Consider the following 20376-nt stretch of genomic DNA (forward strand, 5'->3'; position numbering starts at 1 on the left):
GATAGGTTGAGGGTAAGAGGCACAGCTATGTGCGTGTGTGTTATTTCTGTTTTGATACTGGTTTACTCACAAAATGTTGCATTACAGTATGTGTGATATACAGCAAACATGTCTATAAGCTATTGAGTCATCTTGTAGCTATTTGGTTTCCAGCTGAAAACTCTTCATTCTGATTTTCATCATGTCCTTGAAGAAAAAGGATATGAAAGTACTTAAATTTCCAAAAACCAGTGGAATAATACAGTACAGGATATATGAGGCATATGAGGGCTCTTAGCAGAGAGGTATAGGAGTTATTAGGGTAGCAGAGAGGAGGGAGAAAAGAATGAGAGATGGGAGGTCAGAGATGTTGAGACCTGAGGGGTGAAAACACGGCAGCAAGAGAAACACACCAATGGCTAAAGTGAACATACTGTATGTATTATATAGTATATGTGTTACAGATACAGTGAGACAATGAACAGTATAAGGTAGGGAAGAAAAAAAACAAAGTCTTTCATTCTGCATCTCTCCTGCTTTAATACTGTGGTAATTACAGCTTGGATAATAAGACAGTTACTGTAAATAAATGAACATATTGTAAACATCCCATTCCCTTTTCTATAGAAAGTAAAATGTAAAAAAAAAAAAGTTCATTAAAAAATCCATAGACCATTCAGGGACAAGCAACATTTGCAAGGGGTCAAACATTTCATGCAGTGAGAAGTGAGTAAGATATTTGATTCCTGTGTACGTTAACCGTTTAGTTCCAACATGAGATATTCACTTTAAAAAAACAAAAAAACACACCAACTTACAAAATAATGTGGAGCAGAAAGTTAAAACAAGCTATGGCACATTTTAAGACAGCAGGTAACTGAAATGGGAACACATTTCACATTTCAAGGATCCATTTTTATTACCAAAATTTATAAATAACATTTTTTGGCATAAAACTTTTCATATATATTATTTTCATGCATTTCCTAACATTATGGCACAATGCCCTAAATGCTGCTAGGTACTGTTTTTTGTCAATAACTTATGAACACCGGTTATATATCTGGTACATGTTTGATAGTGAACATTTGTGATTGGTCAAGCAGGATAACTGTGATTTGAGGGCTCTGAATAATCACATGAACACAACAATTAAGACTCAATAAGCAGACTATATTCTGTACTTTTTAAAATGACAATAAATATTTGTGTGGCACTGATAAATACATGGTGGGTAACATACATGAAATGGGACCTTCAAAAGTTTATTAAAGGCTTAATAAAAGCAAAACAATTTTGTACAAGCAGTGACTAAGACGTGTTTCAAAGAGGAGAGATTGTTAGCATCAGGCTGTGGGGGGGTTACTGTGATAATAATGAAGCAATTTAGAAGGTTTAACAATACTTATTACAGTTTAAATGGGGTGTCTTGACAACTGGTGGGATTTTGGCACCAAAAATCAGTAAAGTAACAAGTTGTCTGGCACAGTTTTGTGGGTTGTTCGCTCAAAGGGCATATGAATGTCCTGTATGGTGACATGATTAAAGCAGAATTGAAAAAAGTAGGGATTCAACAGAAAAAAAAAGCAGCCCAGCTTTGCTAACTGAGACACTCTAGATTTGGCCTGTTTGGCAGTTGGTACGCTTATGAGAGGGAAATCTTTTCCGTACAAATTTAACAAAGAAATCCAAACTTAAAAGAAATAATTTGACATTTTGGAAAATATATATATCTGTTTGCCTGCCCGTCTGTAAAAAAAACTACTGGCCCGATTTTCATGAAACATGGTGGAAGGGTGTAGCACGGGCCAAGGAAGAAACCGTTACATTTTGGAGCGGATCTGAATCACAGGGTGGATACACAAATTAGTTTTCACTTTCGTTGACATTGTGAGATAGGGCATTTGTGCTGCATTCATGTGGTGTCAGAATAATCTGAAAAATAAGTTCCTGACTGGGAAAAGTCACACTGCATTTACATTGTGAGGGCATGCCTTGGCGGAGGTCTGCGCTCTCTGAGTGCCCAATGTTTTCACTTTTTGTACAAATTACAAGATGTAACGTGCTAACTGCTGATTGCTACCTTTGGACAAAGAGACAGGCTAGCTGTTTTCCCCTGCTTCCAGTCTTTATGCTAAGCCAAGTCAACCGGCTGCTGGGTGTAGCTTCATATTTACTGCACAGACATCAGATAGGTATTCACCTTTTCCTCCAACTCTCAGTTAGAAACAAAGAAGTATACTTCTTAAAATGTCAAACTATTTCTTTAACATACAAACAGCTCATATTTTCCAGGAAAACCAATCTGCCCAGATCAAACTGAACTCACAGTGTGCTGAGTTCGCGGACGTCACATTACATTATTTGTGGGTAATGACATCCTTTAAATATTTTAACAGTTACAGTATGTCAAGCTGTAGTTATCACTGACAGTGGGCAGGTAAAACAATATCTCATTATTGACCAACAGCCACAAACTGTGCTGTAACATTGTCAAAAAGAGGGAAAGGTGACTGACTATGTGTCTATATCGAATACATTTTCATTGCTAAAAGAAGTGTGTATGTGATGAACTACAATTGCAAAACATAAGCGAGTGTGTGTTTGTGTGAGATGGGTGGGGATGTAGGGCCAACAGTGATCACAAGATGAGTGAAATATATCGAGGCTATAGTTGCCTGATGGGGGGAAGGTTAAGGGTGTCCAGCGCGCTGTGGTAGAGCTCTCTCAACACTCTCAACAGATGCAAACGACAAAACATCTGGTTGAAGAGGTGAGGCAACGGCTCCTAGAAAGAAAGACAAGAGAAAGAGTTAAAGAAAAAAAGGAAGGAAAAATGGGGATGTTGGCAAAAAAGGCCCATTTAGAAAGAGAGAAAGACAAAGAAAATGTTTTAATATTGCTAAACTCATACTGAACTGGTGTTTTTTTGGCTAAGTTTTTGTGCGACAGTAATCACATTCTAATCTCCATATGTTGTACAACAGGAAGGAAGGACACACGGACACACACACACACACACACACACACACACACACACACACACACACACACACACACACACACACACACACACACACATCATCTCCTGTGCTCACAATTCCTCTTCAGTGAATAAATACACACATCAAATACATTGAAACATATACTATACAAACACAAGACCTACTTTATTTATGAGCGTATATGAATATATACAGAAAATATATCCTCACCCCCAGCACATGGACTCTGTTGTAGTACGAGCTGAAGTCTTTACTGAGAGACACGAGAAATTTACAGATCTGAAGAACACAAACACGAGTTTGTTAAACACCTTTAACAGCCGAGTTTGGTTTTACACACATCTTTGATCAGTAATCAGTTCATCTCAATCCCCTGACCTGCTCAGTCTTAATATTGACTCTGGCTCCTCCCCCTTCACAGTCTAACGCTTGTCCTGATTGGTCCAGCAGCTCGGAGAACGGTATGAGGTAATTGAACAGGAGAAGCCACTCGCCCTGTCAGTCAAAACACAGAGACGCCCATAGGATCAACACTGAAATGTTGCTCTGAGGACTTCTAAAGCGGACAGTTAATAGTCTCACACCTTTTTTAATGGAAAGAAAGAAAAACAAAAGGAAATCTAAAGAAATGAAAGGAGTGACAACAGAATAGCATAGAAGAGAATGATATGGTACCTCTTCTTTCAGAGCAGAGAAGTCTAGCTGGGAGCCTTCAGGGATTTCTGGGTATAGACCTACAAATATAAATTCAATTTATTATTATTATTATTAAATAAACAGTCAGAAAAATGATCAATGTAATACGACACAATCCTAAAACAAAGACTTTTATAAATCAGTTTTATTCTAAAAAAAGAAAAGAAAATACTCTTACAAAAACTTGGACATGTTTAGCTGCGTCTCTACCGCACCTTTGAAACTATGTTGTAGGGTTGGGCGATGTCCCCTAAATTGGCAGTTGACGATGTTTACAGTAAAACATGGCGATGGACGATGATATCGTCGTCGGAGGGTGGGGGGATGGGGGGTTAATGCTTTTTTCTCTGTGTCCAACGTTACTAGAAGGTAGAGCGCGCTACAACTGACAGGGAGAGAGAGAGAGAGAATGTATCACTACAGCCAATCCAGTCTGCTCAAAGCGATGGTCTTTTTCACAAATAGGCTGCACGTAAGGGGGAAAAACGTAGCTTCCACTTAAGGGGCCCTATTTTGCACCCTGCGCAGCACAGTGCAAAGCCCGACGCAAGTGTCTTTGCTAGTTTAAGACCGACGCACTTGTCAATTTCCCGTCCAGCGCCCGCGACTAGGATATTAGTGTGTGTCTGACAGGGTGGGGGGCGTGGCATCACGATGGTGGCTCTCCATCGTGATGTCGACCAGCCATCACGACGGATGATGATATCGCACTTTATGTATACTTTATCTGCTGGGTAGCTTGTGAATTCCCCCTCCCCCAGGATCAAAAGTTTTATCTTAATCTCTAATATTACATCATAATTATATACTGTATTATTAATCTAAATCTGCAAAGTATATAAAGTTATCAAATAAATGTAGCTGAATATGAAGTAGCAGAAAAGGGAGTGATTTCGAACAATAAGAACAGCTGAAGACTGCATTTTCATAATCTCTATTTAAACATCACAGACGTCTTCTCGTAAGAACATGTACCGTAAGAAAAAAATAATTATCATTTGTGCAGCATTTAACACCTATAGGTAATTATGACATTGATTTGAGACAGTGGAATTTCCATAAACCACCACTGACCCTCATCCTGCATTTTACACGGTTTACCAACAGGACCACACTGGCAGAAAATCTATCATGGTCTTATTTGTTTACAGTGATGATTATATAATACAAGCTTATCACATTTAGTTGTCTGTATTGATTTTTAAAATGTGCTTAATAAGACACTTTTACTTGACAGCAATTGAATCAGGCTGTAACTTATCAAAAAATGTCATCACACTCCTGCTGAACTTTTATGATAGTTAACTCCCGCATTTGCTGTCCCTGCTTCTTTTCAATTGAAATATGGATTTTCTTTTATTAAGTGTGTGTTTGTCTTCCGTTCTGAGGTTAAGGGAATACCGCCAGGCCCCAGCGGTCTGAGTTATTGGTTGTTTGTAACGTTGTTGATCAGAGAAATGAAACATGAATCTCTTGCAGAGCACGACTCTCACCCTTCTCTACTCCTCTCTCGTAGCTGTCGAAAAGAGTGTGTAGTCTGGCACAGTTATACATCACAAACACTCCTCCTCGCGGCCCTTTGGTAGACACTCCCCCTTCCCTCTGGACATCCAGTGTCACCTAAACAGACAGCTATCAATCATTCTGACTCGACTCATTACATCAAAGAGCAAACTGTAATCAATTTCTGAGACAGGTTTGTCAGGTCAAACAGTTCTTAGTTTTTCACTAATCAATATGGCCGTTTTGGACAAATACACACATAGCACATCACCACCTTCAGGTGCAAACACACAGCTGTAATGATGACTCACAGGACTGGTGTGGACCGTTGACAGCAGCTCAAATCTTACAGTGGCAGAGGTCATGACCCTGATGATGTCATCCCATGTCTGACCTACAAGAGGACGAGGAGAAGGCGGTATTTTACTCCAGTTAACTAACTTTATCTATAATGAATGCTCATTAGTGTCAGTCAGGTCAGTTAGATAAGTAAGGAGAATATGATTAACAATGTACACACACACACACACACACACACACACACACACACACACCAACACACACACACACACACACACACACACACACACACACACACCTTCTACTTGATCTCCATACTTCATCTCTGAGGCCTCCTTCATCTGACCTCTTCTCAGCCTGGAATAGAGGAAGAAGGAAGAAACAATGGGAGCATAATTTGCAGTGCACAGGCAGCTGGGCTAAAAATACAGTGATGACATAGAGATGAAGAAAAGCACCACCAACGCCCACTAGTGTTCTTTTAATTTAGTTTAATTAGAACTGCGATTCCACAGTGCAAGATCCTAGCAAGAGTGATAATAAAGATCTGTCTGGTGGAGAGCTGGGCAGAGCAAGTGTAGGCAGAGAAAAGAAGGGGAAGGAATAAGACTGGAAAGAACCTAAAGACAGAAATGCTGAGAAAAATAGTAGACAAATAAAGTGATGTTTCTTACTGCAGATATTGTGCAGCAGTGAGGTGAGAACCAGGAGTCTTTACAGGCCCACACACCAGATGTCTCTGCAGATGCAGAGAGCAGAGCATGTAAAAACAAGAACACAATGCAGTGTGTGTGTGTGTGTGTGTGTGTGTGTGTTTTTGTGTGTTGTGTGTGTGTGTGTGGTGTGTGTGTGTGTGTGTGTGTGTGTGTACCTGTGTGTGTGTCGCTCCACTGGCTCTCCACAGCACTGCTATCTGCTGCTGGCGGAACTCATCCTGACAGGAAGTCACATGTAATGCTGTTGCCATGGCTACCTATAAAAAGGCAGCAAGGACATAGGAATCAATGCTTTGTTTCTATTTTTAATGAGAAAAAAGAAAATCCTCAATGTGTGTGCGAATACTGCATAGTGTAGCATAGTGTGTGTGCGTTTTTGTGTGTGTGTGCGTGTCTTACTGTGTAGTCGGCAGTGGCGAGGTCCAGTTGAGCCAGGTGGGAAACACTGTCTCTGTGTACTGAAACAGATACACCAACAATGTCTTACCAGTACAGTAAATATACAGTACCAACTAACTGTTATCCTACTAATATTTTCTCTTAAAAAGGTGTGGTAACAACACTGCAAATGTATTGAAGTATTCAGCATTTTGGGAACGTGAGATCATGACTTCGCGTAAACATACACACCACTTTCTAAAGCCAAGTGGCGTGTTATCTGTACGCATTTTGAGCTATCCGCGTGTATGTCTACGCCGTATTGAGAATGGTAGCTTGCTGTCACGTGACGATTTGGGACGTGTCTGAGTCCGCCCACCATTTTGGGATCCAACGCTATCGGTTGCCAGGGGCAACAGTGTAAGAGCGACACAGAGACGGAGCAGGAAAGATGGCTCGAGGAATTAGCATCACGGCGAACGGGTTGGGTTTAGGAAAAGAAGAACGGGGCGGTTATTTTTAGGAAAACAATAACAGGTTTGGGTTTAGGAAACGTGACACGATCCTGGGTGAAAGTCCTGTGTTGTTTGATTTTCGGGATTTCATACTACTCGCTACAGTGTAAATTTACACGCAATCGCAAGGTAATGTAAGTCAATGGAATTGACAGATTTTGGGAACTACACTTAATTGGTTTTTTTGCAGAGAGTTAGGTGTGAGTTAACCACTCTCTTATTTGTCCGTGTAAGGTTCCCTGTAGAGTTTTGACCTCTAGGAGCTCTATGGAGCAGTTAGTTTTAAATTAGACACAAGGCATGAGAACCCACACAGATGACGTGTTTTAGCATGTAGCTTCCCGTAAAACCACAACTTTTTTTTCTTCTCTGTATATATTTAACTAACCAGTTCATTGCTTCTGTAAAGACATGTTGCTGTTAAGTTTCTCAAATGCCCTTTTGAAAGCTTTTAGCACTACTGGCTCTATTGTTTTGGGGTAGCAAGCAATAATCTCAGACAGATATCTCAAAACATGAAACCAAAATCTTCTTGTGGCCTTACCTATGCAGGTACCAAGGCTGGGGTCGTATCCCAGCAGCCCCTCCTCCTGGAACACTCGTTTCAGGTTGACCCTGAGTGCTCCCTCGTTCTCCCCCTCCTCCACCTTGCTCCCTCCTCCTCCTCCGCTGGTCCTCCTGCCTCTTTCTGTTTCCCTTTCTCTGTACAGGGAGTTCTCCAGCGCATCCTGAATCTTCTCCTCCCGCTCCTCATTGGTCCAGTTGGCCGGGGCTGTCGGCCAATCGATGCCCAGAGCTCGGAGAAAGGTGACGATGTCGCTTTCCTCAGGAAGAGTGGGGCAATAAGAGACTGCAAATCTGAGACAGATAAGGAGATTGGTACTGATCCCTGCAGCAGTTTTAATGTATGGCTGCAATTAACATGTTTTGCATAAGCAATTCATCCGTTAATTACTTTTTCAATTAACTGACTGATCATTTGGTCTTTATACGTCCGAAAATATAAAAAAATGCCCATTAAAGTTTCCCAGAGCCCAAGGTGACATATACAAATTGCTTATTTTGACAAAGCAACAAAGTAAAAAACCAAAGATATTCAATTTACAATGATAAAACAGCAAAAGCAGCAAATTTTCCCATTTTACGAGCAGATACCAACCAGCCAACATGTCTCTAAATTGTCCTTGGTAAACGATTAAAACAATTTTGCACTAGATTTATTGTTATAAAGAAGTCAAATATAAAGCACAGATTGTTTAGGAGAGGTGAGAGAAACTATAGGAAGTGGATGTGTGTGGACAATTTATGAATTTGGAATTAATCCACAGACTCACCCCTGTCTTCTCAACAGCTCCCCCATGTGGTCAGCCAACAGAACAGTCCTCAGCTGGCCCAGAGTCAGTGTTTCAGGAGTGGGTGTGTTGGGTTTAGGGTGCAGTGCAGGGCAGTTGAGCACCACACAGCCTTGCCTCTGACTAGAGGGCTTCAGGTACTCTGTGGCTCCATCCGCCAGGACAGACCGGAAGGCTGCGGCCCGGTCCACCCTCACCCTCAACCCCTCACCCATTACCTCCCCACCAGCCACAGGGAGAACCCCACTGCCACGGAGGGACAGGACCCTGGACATCACTGCTGGAGGGACCTTGATGGATAAAGGGAGCTAGCGATTAGAGACTAGTATTCATGCACAAAACTATATGTGGGTGTGTGAGAAGGGGGAAATATTTATGAATTTCAGGTAATTACTAGTACTGGAGGTGGTCTAATACAGTATACTGACATGCAATTGATATCAGTTGATATTGTACTAGTATGTCATTCAATAGCAATAATATACTTAATAGCTCTGACCTTAAGATATGCCTGTCTGAAAAACTGCACATGCATGTGTGCTCACATTACAAAAATGCATATCAATGTCAGTGGGAAAATATCAGATGTTTGTTATCTGCTTCAAACCACATCAGTGCATCTGTAAAAAAAAAAAATCATCATACACAAGGATGCATAAACACGCCCACAGTTTACACTTGGACATAAACTTGTTAACGTCATATATGAGAGACTGACATGAACGAGCGCTGGAAGAGGCCTTCGTGTGTTTCAGTCGCAGCACAGCTAGCTTCGCGTCTCTGACTTGCAGCTGTGCGTGTTGTTTGACCCATATTGCATCTGCAAACTCATGGGTTAATAATTACTGCTGCAGGCTGTTAATGTCTGGTCGATCACGATGGGGCAAAGTCAGCGGCCACTGATCAATTCGGGGTATCACTCAAACATATATTCATGATTTGGGTATTTATTTTATGATTCGAGTCAACTTCAACATGTTAATGAGGCAGGTTATTGGACTCAGCTGAGCGTTAAAGCAGATAGTTCCGGGGTCCCTAGTTCCTATTGGCCGAGTCACGTTATATAGCTATTACTGCGCGAAACAAATCACTCGCACCGCAGCAAACAGTACACCTTTAGCAACTGTCCAGGAACACTGCTGAGTGACATAGACGAATAAAATGTCAAAGTGTAACAAGTTTGGCGTGTTAACCAGCAATGTTTAACATCGGCGCTATTGCGTTTCATGAAACGGGTTTTAAAGATGGCTCTTTCGGTGCATCTGTAGCGTTAACAGAAAATGATACGGTCTAAAACACCTCGAAATAAGCAATAACCAGTTAAAAAAATATATACTGGAAAACCCAACAAGTAGCCCTCAAACCAACCTGTCCGTCTGCATACAGCGTGTTAAGCATCGTGGTCGGCGACAAGAAGTCCCTGTTACGCAGGTTTTTAGCGCTGCTCTCCTTGAACCAAAGCTTCTCCGGTTCAGGGAAGATCCTGTCGCCGTTTTCCCGGCTGGAATCGGGGACATTTTCACGCTTCCCCCGCAGTGCGGAGCTCAGCGCCCGGACGGTAGGGGTGATCCGGAGGGGCGAAGACTCCTCGATATTCTCCATCACCACCACAAAATATAGCTACACAGGTGAGCTTACTACCAGGCTATCAACAGCACATCCACACCCTGCTCATATCTTCTGTTCCAACGCTGTCTCACTGATCGGTGCTGATGCAGGCTATGCTACGTTCCAACACTGTCGAATTACAAGCCAATTTCCAGCCGTACGGGTAATCACTGATCGATGTCAGATATTGGCTGTAAATGGGGACTGCATTGGCTGTTTCTTTCTTTGCGGAACTAGTGAAGTACAATCCGTGTTTCTTCCGAGGTAAATTTCCGTGTTGGACCAATGGAATATGCCTAATAGCGCCATCCAGTTTGTGGTAGAGTAACTGCACTGGCCAAAAGTATGTGGACATGGCTACTTGTCTGTAATATGTTTATGTTTGATTATTATTTCTAGTGCAAGCACTAATGGAAAAGTTGCTTCTTATTTTTTTTTTTTTTTTTTTTACATAAGATAAGATAAAAGGTATTGATCCCAAACTGGGGAAATACACATTTAACAGCAGCTCAAGAGTTTAGAAAAGCAAAGGAAATGTTGCTCTTCTGTTGAATTCCTCATGATGAGCTGCATTTAACCTCAAGCCACCTAAATATTACTGACCTGCTGTTTCTAAGGTTGTTAAGGCTGAAGTTACTCTTTCTAATCATTCCTGTGTTTCATTGAGATGACTATCACAAACATTTTTTTATTTAAAACCGAGAAATGCCTCTGACATCATTGCCAAAAACAATGCTAATTGCTGCTGTTGACAGGCTGACAAACCCCCTTTGTCAGTAGCCCATTAACGTTTATCCACTAAATCATGCAATGAATTTGCCTTATTTATTACTGACAGAATTGAGAAAATTAGACAACCTGTCAGTTCCTCCATATCAGGTTGGCTAGGCCTAAATGGTCAGGCCCGACTTCACTGAAGCTCTTGTTACTAAATAGGAATAAAATCCTGAAGAGTGGAGGCTTTTTTAACAGCATACATGGTTTTGAAATGAGATGTTTTGCATATGAGTGTGTAATGTTTTTATTTTTTTGGCCATGTGGTGTCTATACTATGTAGCATAACAGAAATATGTAAATTCTGCCAAAACTAATTTCACTACTAATTCAAATAGTAATGCTCTTTGAATAGCATTTTATACAGATGAAGTGATACTTAAAGGGGTGATAGAATGATTAGATAGGGTTCCTTAAGGTCTCCTAATAGGGTATGTAACATTGATTGGGCTGAAAATGGCCCGGTTGCTATTTTATGGGCCCTTATGCATCCCTGTATTTTGGCCCTATTTGGAACGAGAGCTTTTCTTCCAAATATGGTATGCTCATGAATATTTAGTTGAGCTGTGCACTGATTGGTTGAGCGAATCACATACACATACATTGGAGACAAGACAGCAGGTCTCATATTTCAGACAATGCAATGTTTCATTACTAAATTCACTTCTCAGACTTTTTTATGCGAGAAATCAACTATATAAAGCTCAAATATGGGCCATTTTACGAAAATTGATGGCAAATTTGGTAATGTTGGTAATGGTAAAACGTGTCGGACTTCAGGAGGTCCACACAGTCTGACGAGACAGCGGCAGCCCAGCTGCGCTCCATACCCAGGAGAAAGTCATAGTTTCTGGGTTACTGGACTACTGGGGCTCCGCGGAGCTGGCCGGCTGCTGGCTGCCGACATAACTATAGTATATTTACAGTTTGAATTTCGTCAAATCACTTATATTACAGCTACCCTAAGGTCTTACAAAGCTTAGCTAACACTTTTGCCGGCCGTGACGGAGATCCATCTAGCTCACAGCGGGCTGGGGTCTGTGAAGGAGGACACGACAGGCGGCGAGGCAGCATCGGCCGCTGTCACGTTAGCCTGCTGATCTCCTGTTGAACTCCGACACACAGTCGGACAAAATCTGCGATTAGCCATCAATTTTGTTTGAGCTCTACATAGCTGATTTCTCGCATAAAAGTCTAGAAGTGAATTTAGTAATTAAATAGCAGATGAACAATGTATACAATTTCTGAGATCTGCGCGACCTATTCAGAAGACTAGCTGACCTCAGGTCAGTGGTGTAGCCTATGTAAATGTTGGGGCGTGACAAAGACTAGAGCCAAATAAGGTAGGAGTTGACGTCAACTTTTAGCTTTGTTGAGATTCGCCCGTTATCAGCAGCCGTTTCAAATTGTGAGATTTGCAGAGGAAAGAGGTGTCAATGACATTTTGAGGTTGTATGTATGTTCTATTTACCCTCCAAACTGTTGTTTTTCAACTATGACAAGGTAAAATCGGTTTTGCATTCTATCACCCCTTTAATGAATCAATTCAACAATAGATCAACAGAAAGCAACAATTGTAAGCAGGGAAAGTTTCTCTGTGGTCACCTTAAATCTCAGTGTAAAGCACAATTACTTTGTGATATCACAAAGTGTGGGAGCCAATCAAGTTCCAGTATCATTATTCATATTTACAGTCAATGGTCTTACACAAATGTCATGTGGAAAATGTAAAAGTCCTGGTCATATACACTGAGAATGGACTTTTCATTGAAGTGTCCAGCGGTTAATATGTGTGATCTTAAACTATTAGTAAAGTGGTTTATAATGTATTGCAATGAGTTAATACCACTAAGACTTTGTTGTAATTAATACTAATATGGCAAACACTTGAAATGTATTTTTCTTTTAAAGATGTACTTTAAAAGAGCACCAGCATAAACAAGAAAATATTATAATACTTTCATGCTTGATTGATGGAAGTATTTTTGATTTTTTGATTTTTTTTTTAGCTGAGTGAGTGATCCTCATATCCTCAATAGACCAGCTTTGAGCACGTCTTCTTCCGGCGCAGACATGTGACGTAAAGGGCGCAAATATACAACAAGGGAGGTGTTTGTAATAAGTTGAGACGCTGGAGCAAAAGAGAAAAGCTTGCATCCATGGAGAAGATGCACAACTGGCAGGAGAACGAAATCAAAGAACTTTTGATCATCCGGGGGTCGGAGGCGATCCGTGACCAGATGACGGGGACGGTGAAGGACTCTGTAGTTTACAACAGGATGACCAAACTGCTGGCGGAGAGGGGGGTGTACAGATCACACATGCAGGTGATCAGCAAACTGAAGGCGCTGAGGAAGCAGTACACCAAGTACCACCAGCAGAAGACCCGCTGCGGGAGCGACCGCGTCGACTGGCCGTTTTATGAGCTGTGCCACCGGGTTTTCGGGAATGCCCCCGCGGGGAACCCGGTGAAACGTCAAAGGACTCCCACACCTCCACCGTCGCCCCCTCCTCCTCCTCCACCTCTGCCGCCTGACGTCAGCGAGGAGCATCAGGAGGTTGTAGTCGGGCTTTGGGACGAAGTTGACGACAGGGAGCTTAACAAGCATCTGGGTTCAATGGAGGCAGAGGACGAGGACGAGCAGTACAGCCCACCAGAACAGTTGCAGCCCATTAACACCAGTAAGCATATGCGTTTCACTTATTACTGTGTTGAGGGAAGATACCTGGATGACCTGCATTTTCGTGTGTCCAGTGTCTTGAGGTCCCAGACAACACACTGCGGTCAATAGAGCCGTCGTTTGCGGGAAAACTGTCAAAATACAAAACTGAGTCAAACCCATAGACGGTATATAAGAAGGTCAAACCAGCCGCCGCTTGGAGTTTGATGCGCGTCTATTCATGATGTTACGGTACGGGTGCTTGAAGCGGCCAAAAACGATGTCAAGAAATAATTTATACATTTGACATACACCAAGTGAAAACGACATTGTTTTACAGATTAAATGAAATCCAAATGCAATAAAAGTAATTCTACTGTACTGTTTTTATTTAAAAAGGGAGTTTAAAATGTATCTTATCAAAATCATCTTTGACCTGTCACATGAAACGTTTCCTTCATAGGTTAGCTGACATTTCTAATGGATTCCTGTTCATGATGACCTGACTATAAATAATCAACATATTCATTAACAATGAAAATAAATGTTAGTTGCAGCCCTAATAAAATTCATATTCAATTCAATTATCTGTCAAGCATTAGTTTGGCATTGCCAGACCTTCCTCCACAGCGCTGCGAAGGAGGGTCTGCCTAGTCCACACAGCATTCCGTGATGGGAGAAAAACGTGCTCTGGTTTATTGGCATTTCTTTAAACCAATCACAATTGTCTTGGGCGGCGCTAAGCGCCTCTTCAAAATAGCCTCAGGAAGGAACTTGTCCTGGTGGAACCAAGGGGGTAAGCGAGCGTCTGGAATGCGTAGCTCCTATGGCGCCATTTTGATGCTAACAAGTGATCACCCGCCGTTAACATTCCATTGACTGTCATTCATTTTGACGTCACTTTGACAGCGAATAACTTTACATCTAAAGCGTTTTAAAGACTTTTTTTGTCCATTGTTCATTTCTAAAGAAACAGGAGAATGTATAAAAGGCTCCATTATCTTGTACCTCACGTTATGGCTCCTTAGCAGACGTTTTTGTAAAAATAGGCTAACGATTGTGTCATAACCAAGCGACTTACTGTCGCAGAGTAGAGGAATTACTGTATAGTACAGGAGAAGCTCGCATGCAGCTTGGACTTACAGCTGTTTAGGTTTAATTACTGATGTTAACTAGCATTTTAGTTAGCAATAATTAGCCTGTGCCCATGTTATCTCCTTACATATACCTAGGCTCTCGTCTCTGTAAGATTGGGAATGATTGAGATTTCTCTTGGCACAGCTACCAGAAGACTTCAAACTTTCAGACACGTTGCTCACGTCACATTTACATTGTCTCTCTCAGTTGGATGCTGCGCAGTAAAGCAAGTGATCACCGGAAAAGTGCTTCTAATATCCTTCACTGGTCTCCGTCCAGAGCAACGGGATCTGTTGGTCCACTCTTATATACTGTCTATGGATGGAACGTGTACTACAGACACCACTTCCCTTTCTATGTGACTCCTCACTTGTCTTTCCTGCCGAAGTGTAATTTAGTCAAATTGTATACCAACATATACATATAATATCTCTGGTTATTACATAGTTTGAATTAGACCATTTCAGTTTGTTTGTGTTGAACAGTACTGAGACATAATGCTATCCTATCCTGGGCAGTGGCCCGTACCTGCTCTTCCTCTCTCATCTTCATCACCTTCTCTTTCTTTTTCCCTCAGTCTCCTCATGTTGATCATCTCTTCCCTTCCCAAAGCTGAGCTTTGACTGACAAAGTGTGAAAAAACTCAGGGTCAGTTGTTGATAGGTTGATATGTAAAGTTAATCTTGCAAATGAAAATAAATATACAGGGGTGCCTCATTTTAACCTGAATTTCAACGCTTTACTCAATTTGAATTTAAAAGAAAAGCATTTTCAATTTTAATTGAAAGTTTATCAGTCCATTATGTATCAGCCCTTTTGATGAATGGAATTAATGTTAGCTGGCTGGCTGGCTAGCTATTTAATTCACTCAAGTGAAACTTGCTAGTTTAGAGAACTACTGTGTTGAGCAAAGTGTTGGAGCCCTTATTAAACCCATTTGAAGTGAACAAGGGTTGTATGTAACTAGATGTACATATCAAATAATGACATTCAAAGAACTACTAGTTTTACAAGATATAAATGTGTATGGCTGGTTAGTGACATAATTGACATTTAGCTTAATATTTTATTCTTTTTATATAGGCTAAAACAGAGAGAGAAGATAAATTATTTTAAAAGAGATTTGCCAGACAGTGAATTGAACCTGGGTGTTTTACCAACTTATAACCAGATCAAAAGTCAAACCTGCTATCATAGCCAAACCCTACCAAGGGACTTTGGAGCACCAGAGACACCTTTCCAAACCAACTGTCGTCATGCACTTGTATGTCAACCTTTTTTCCGCTGATGAATGTGGGTCGGTTGCTGAGCCTGGAGCCTATTGGCCTGGAAAGATGCAAGCTTTGGTTGCTGCACCAGCATCTGGGGGGGGTCCTACAACCTTTCTGTCTGGGGGAACTGTGCACCATGTGCTATGACTTAAAGCGCCCTTATTATGCTCATTTTCAGGTTCATAATTGTATTTAGAGGTTATATCAGAATAGGTTTACATGTTTAATTTTCAAAAAACACCATATATTTGTTGTACTACACATTGCTGCAGCTCCTCTTTTTGTTGAGCTCTCTGTTTTAGCTACAGAGTGAGGCATCACACTTATATCCCATCTTTGTTGGAAGTCACACATGCACAGTAGCTAGGTACTGGGCTACTAGCTAGAAGCTAATGCTGCTAGCGGTTAGCCACCTCGTTCTCAATGGCAAAACACTGCTACAACACACACAAGTTCACCCTAATCTACAAAAGAAATTGTATAGAAATACTTACATGTCACTCGCTGCAGGTATTCAACGTAAAGTGTGCCTTCGTTTAGAAGAAGTCTCTCCTGCCTTGTACTGACTGAAGTTGGAGAAACGGCTAGCTGATGTGGTATTAGCTGAAGTGGTTAGCACACACCAAATCGTTCGGCCGATGACGTAGCTAGATAGCCCTGCGGATTTTGACCAGCTCACCCGGAGACTGAAGGCAGGTTACATTCAGAAACGCGTATCTTACTCAAAACAGCATGAATGGTTTTTTTTTTCCAAGTTTGTATGTGTGTGGAAGCACCAGAGACACAAAATAACACTTTTTTTCTTTTTCTCATAATATGGGCACTTTAAAATATGGCAAAAACAGACATCACTACACACCAAAGTATACAACACTGCCCTTTGGTAGTTTTTAAGTCTTCTCACATGGAGTGAGAAAAACAGTCCACATATTTAAGCCTTGTGTTGTCTTCCCTTCAACCTTGAAAAAAAAAACACTTTTTTTTGACGTTTTTGATGCCGTTTTTTCAGTTTGTTTTTGGTTTTTCCAACGTTTTAAATTGTAAAATTTTTCTTCTTTACATTTTCAGCACTTATTTCTACGTCCCATATTTTCTGATATAAAACAAAAATTGAAAACGGGTCAATCTGACCCTAAGTCAACACAAGGGTTAAGGTTTAAAACCTTCTGAAACTGTGTGCTGCTGCCACCGACGGCTGCAGAATGAGGAAGCATTTGTCGCCAGGCCTCAAGACCTACCATCATGTGCTTGGGGTTTATTATTCAAATTTCAACTGAGGGTGCAATGCATGCTTTTACACCCTCACCCTCACAGAAGCGGGCCTGAGCAGGGCCTCAAGTCAACTCAAATTCATAAAGGGGCCTCAAGTCAACTCAAGTTCACACAGGGCCTCGCCTTGACAATAATGTTTAATGGATGTAAACACCCCTACAGCCGAAAGTTGGCACTTTAACCTCATAGTCATTGTTTTATTTCCAGTGTGTTGAAGCACAGAGACAGTACACTGAAAAACAGTTTGTGTCCTGTTACTGACTGGCTGTCTCTTTTGTTATCTAGCGTACAAAATTCCATCGAAGAAAAGGAAAACGACGGTGATGGAGCAAGTCTCTACGTTAGTGTCAGCGACGGTCAGCCAGCTCCGAGAGATGGACGCGTCCATGCAGGTGCAGGAGGACGCCCGACTACAGAGGTTGATGGACCATGAGAAGGAAATGCAGAACAATCTAATGAGCCAGCTGGTGACCATGCATGAAAGGATCAGCCGAGAAAACCACGAAAGAAACCTTGAACTCGTGGACAGGATACTGTCTAGGTTCCCTTCACCTTCAGCACCTTCGGGTCACTAACTGACACTTCCTGTGTGAGCGGCGACGACGACGTACGACAGGGTTATGCAGGTGTAGGGAACACCTCTGTCCCGCTCTCCTCCACCAGCTGACGTTTGCCCAAATTCCTTTATTTTATTTTCACACTACAGGCCTTCATGCTCCATTCTGGGTCACTGCTCACATTTATAACTATAAACTCCAAATTATGAAGTCCATTTAAATTAGTTTGCTAGACTATAAATTGGTGGATTTACATACTCTTAAAAATATCTGAATGTGTTAATCACAGCATCACATCTGTAGAGAATTTGGAGAATTAACAGCTGCAGTGTGAGCTTTCAGTTTACATGAAAGCTGATGAATGAGTCCCACAAAGGGCATGGATGGATGTACTGCACCTCTCCTGCCACCTCATCTGAGCACGTTGGTGTAAACCACACAAATCACACCAAGCACCACACAAAGCTGCGGTCTTTTGTTGTAGGAAAGTCGTTACTAAGCTCTAGCTTTCATTTGGGATCATTATGCGGTTACAGCTGATCTGAAGTGGGGCGCCAGTAAATGATACCAGTTCCTGGTAATATTTTTGGAATTTAGAGAAAGTGTTGCTTTGTCAAACATTGATGTAAATTCAGGTGTGTGTGTCTGCGTGTGTGTGTGTATCTGCGTGTGTGTGTGTATCTGCGTGTGTGTGTGTGAATATGTATGTGTATATATACTGTATGTATGTGTGTATATACTGTATATGTGTGTGTATATGTATGTGTGTGTATATATGTAACCTGAACACTGTAGTAGAAGAGAAGCTGCTCTTCAGTGGTTCATGAATGGGAGTCTATTTGTAGCACAGGTAATTCATGGTGATTGATATTGTAAGAAAAATATACAGCTTAACTGATTAGTTTAAAATTCTGAGATTTATTAGAAATATCCATTTAGAAATACTATACAGAAAACAGGAACAATTTACATTTTACAAACTGAGAATCTAAAATAATTTGCAGTAAAAGCTTGTGGTTCTGGTGTCATTCTTGGCTGACACGAAATTCCCGGTTGCATTTACGGTTGTCAGCAATCCGGGAGAAAACGTGTCATTGAGGAAAATCACCTTCTGTATCTGACAAACTAAAAATCAGTCATTGCACTCCAATATATCCTGTTCAAAGTGGCAACACAGCATTAAACATAGGCATTACTGGTGTTAGTTTCACTTTCCTTATTAATTTGAGAGAAACAAAACTGTAATTCCACATTGAATGGACCATCTGAATCAGAACGGGTAGAATATAAGCTAAATAGGCTATGGTTTTATACTTGTGGCTCACTCAGCTGGGAGGTGTATTTTTACTGTAAATACTTTGATATTGTTCTATACTGTTAATACCATTGTTTTAATTTTTGTTTTTCCTTTTAAGGAACAATAAAGTTTTTAACTGAAATAATATGAATCAATTTTCAAACAAGCTGATTTAAGAAATGCAGACTAATCTGATACGATACCTAATTTGTGATGTTTAAGTGTTTTCTTGTTGAAGGAGAAGCGCTCGACGTCCACCCGTCTGCTCAGGACGTCCTGTGCACTGTGGGATGGAAACGGACCACATAACCAGCTGGAGCTCAGAATCACAGCTGCATTATGGGTTCCGTTACAATCCCACCCACCAAAACGAGCTTCAGGTCCGGCCTCAGGTCTGGTCAGGCTAACGCAGCTAAAAGGGCGGGGAAGAAAGGTTATTAACGTGGAAAAAGGTGACTTTACAAACTAATGGACCAAAATTCTATGGTTTGATCTGCAAGTCCTGAAAGAATTTGTAACGTTTTTACAATCCGTTCTGTAAGTCGCAGCTTTTTAAAATAAGGAAAACTAAAGAGCAACATGCATTTGAACAGAAGGAACAGAAGAATCAGTTAAAGGTGCTGTAGGTAGGATTGCGAAGATGTAGGACTTAGCCAAAAAAATTTAACACCAACAACTTCTCAGTCCCCTCACCTTACGTTACACTAACCTTAATTTACGTCCGCTGCAGAAACGGAACAGCAGTGTTATCCAAGTTCACTGGATTCTGGTGTAACCTAAAACAAGACAACCATTAAAAAAAATCATCCATCCACTCAGCTGTAACTTAGTGGTTTAAAAGTCACTTCTTGAGTGCATCCACGAATTGCAGTTTGTTTTTGCTCAAAGAAATCATTCAAAATAAGACAAAGCACCTTGTGAACACCCGACAGCTGCCTGATTACGACTCTTCAAGAAAAAAAAATGCTTATGATAAAACGAATCAATGCTTTGCAGCTCCTATTTAAAGGTGCTGTAGGTATTGGGAAGATCCAGGACTTAGCCAAAGAATTTGAACATCGACAACTTCTCAGTCCCTCCCCCCTTTCTGCTAAAGCCCAAAATGGTCTCCTAAGCCCCTCCCCCCACAGGGGAGAATGAATGTGTGTGCATGAGCAGTGATTGACATGCAGTTAGACAGGCTGTTGGTGCTGCCAGAGGAGCTGGATTTTTTTTAAATTACCTCCTTCATGTAGTTCTACTGGAACATAGGGTCAGTTTCAGCAAATATGACATAAAAGTTAGTTTTATAAGTCTTACCTACTGCACCTTTTAAGCTGCAGGAATTAAAACCAACCAAAGACATAAAGTTGCTCT

General features: G+C 41.2%; 2 protein-coding genes across 2 annotated transcripts; one reads left to right on the forward strand and one right to left on the reverse strand.

Annotated features, from left to right (window-relative positions):
- Positions 1 to 6: 6 nt before the first annotated feature.
- Positions 7 to 10334, reverse strand: dalrd3 (DALR anticodon binding domain containing 3). The gene is made up of 13 exons (XM_039800992.1): positions 9813 to 10334; positions 8427 to 8734; positions 7637 to 7950; positions 6599 to 6657; positions 6355 to 6456; positions 6158 to 6222; positions 5782 to 5840; positions 5495 to 5577; positions 5174 to 5300; positions 3660 to 3718; positions 3363 to 3479; positions 3195 to 3263; positions 7 to 2767 (listed from the first exon to the last, which is right to left on the reverse strand). Exons 1-13 carry the CDS (start codon positions 10044 to 10046, stop codon positions 2648 to 2650), a joined length of 1716 nt encoding a protein of 571 aa, XP_039656926.1. The 5' UTR covers positions 10047 to 10334; the 3' UTR covers positions 7 to 2647.
- Positions 9983 to 19162, forward strand: LOC120559343. Its single transcript, XM_039800993.1, has 3 exons — positions 9983 to 10072; positions 12836 to 13508; positions 17452 to 19162. Exons 2-3 carry the CDS (start codon positions 12986 to 12988, stop codon positions 17739 to 17741), a joined length of 813 nt encoding a protein of 270 aa, XP_039656927.1. The 5' UTR covers positions 9983 to 10072; positions 12836 to 12985; the 3' UTR covers positions 17742 to 19162.
- The last annotated feature ends 1214 nt before the right edge of the window (positions 19163 to 20376 follow it).

Source organism: Perca fluviatilis, chromosome 5 (genome assembly GCF_010015445.1).
Source record: "Perca fluviatilis chromosome 5, GENO_Pfluv_1.0, whole genome shotgun sequence".
Taxonomy (NCBI): Eukaryota; Metazoa; Chordata; class Actinopteri; order Perciformes; family Percidae; genus Perca; species Perca fluviatilis.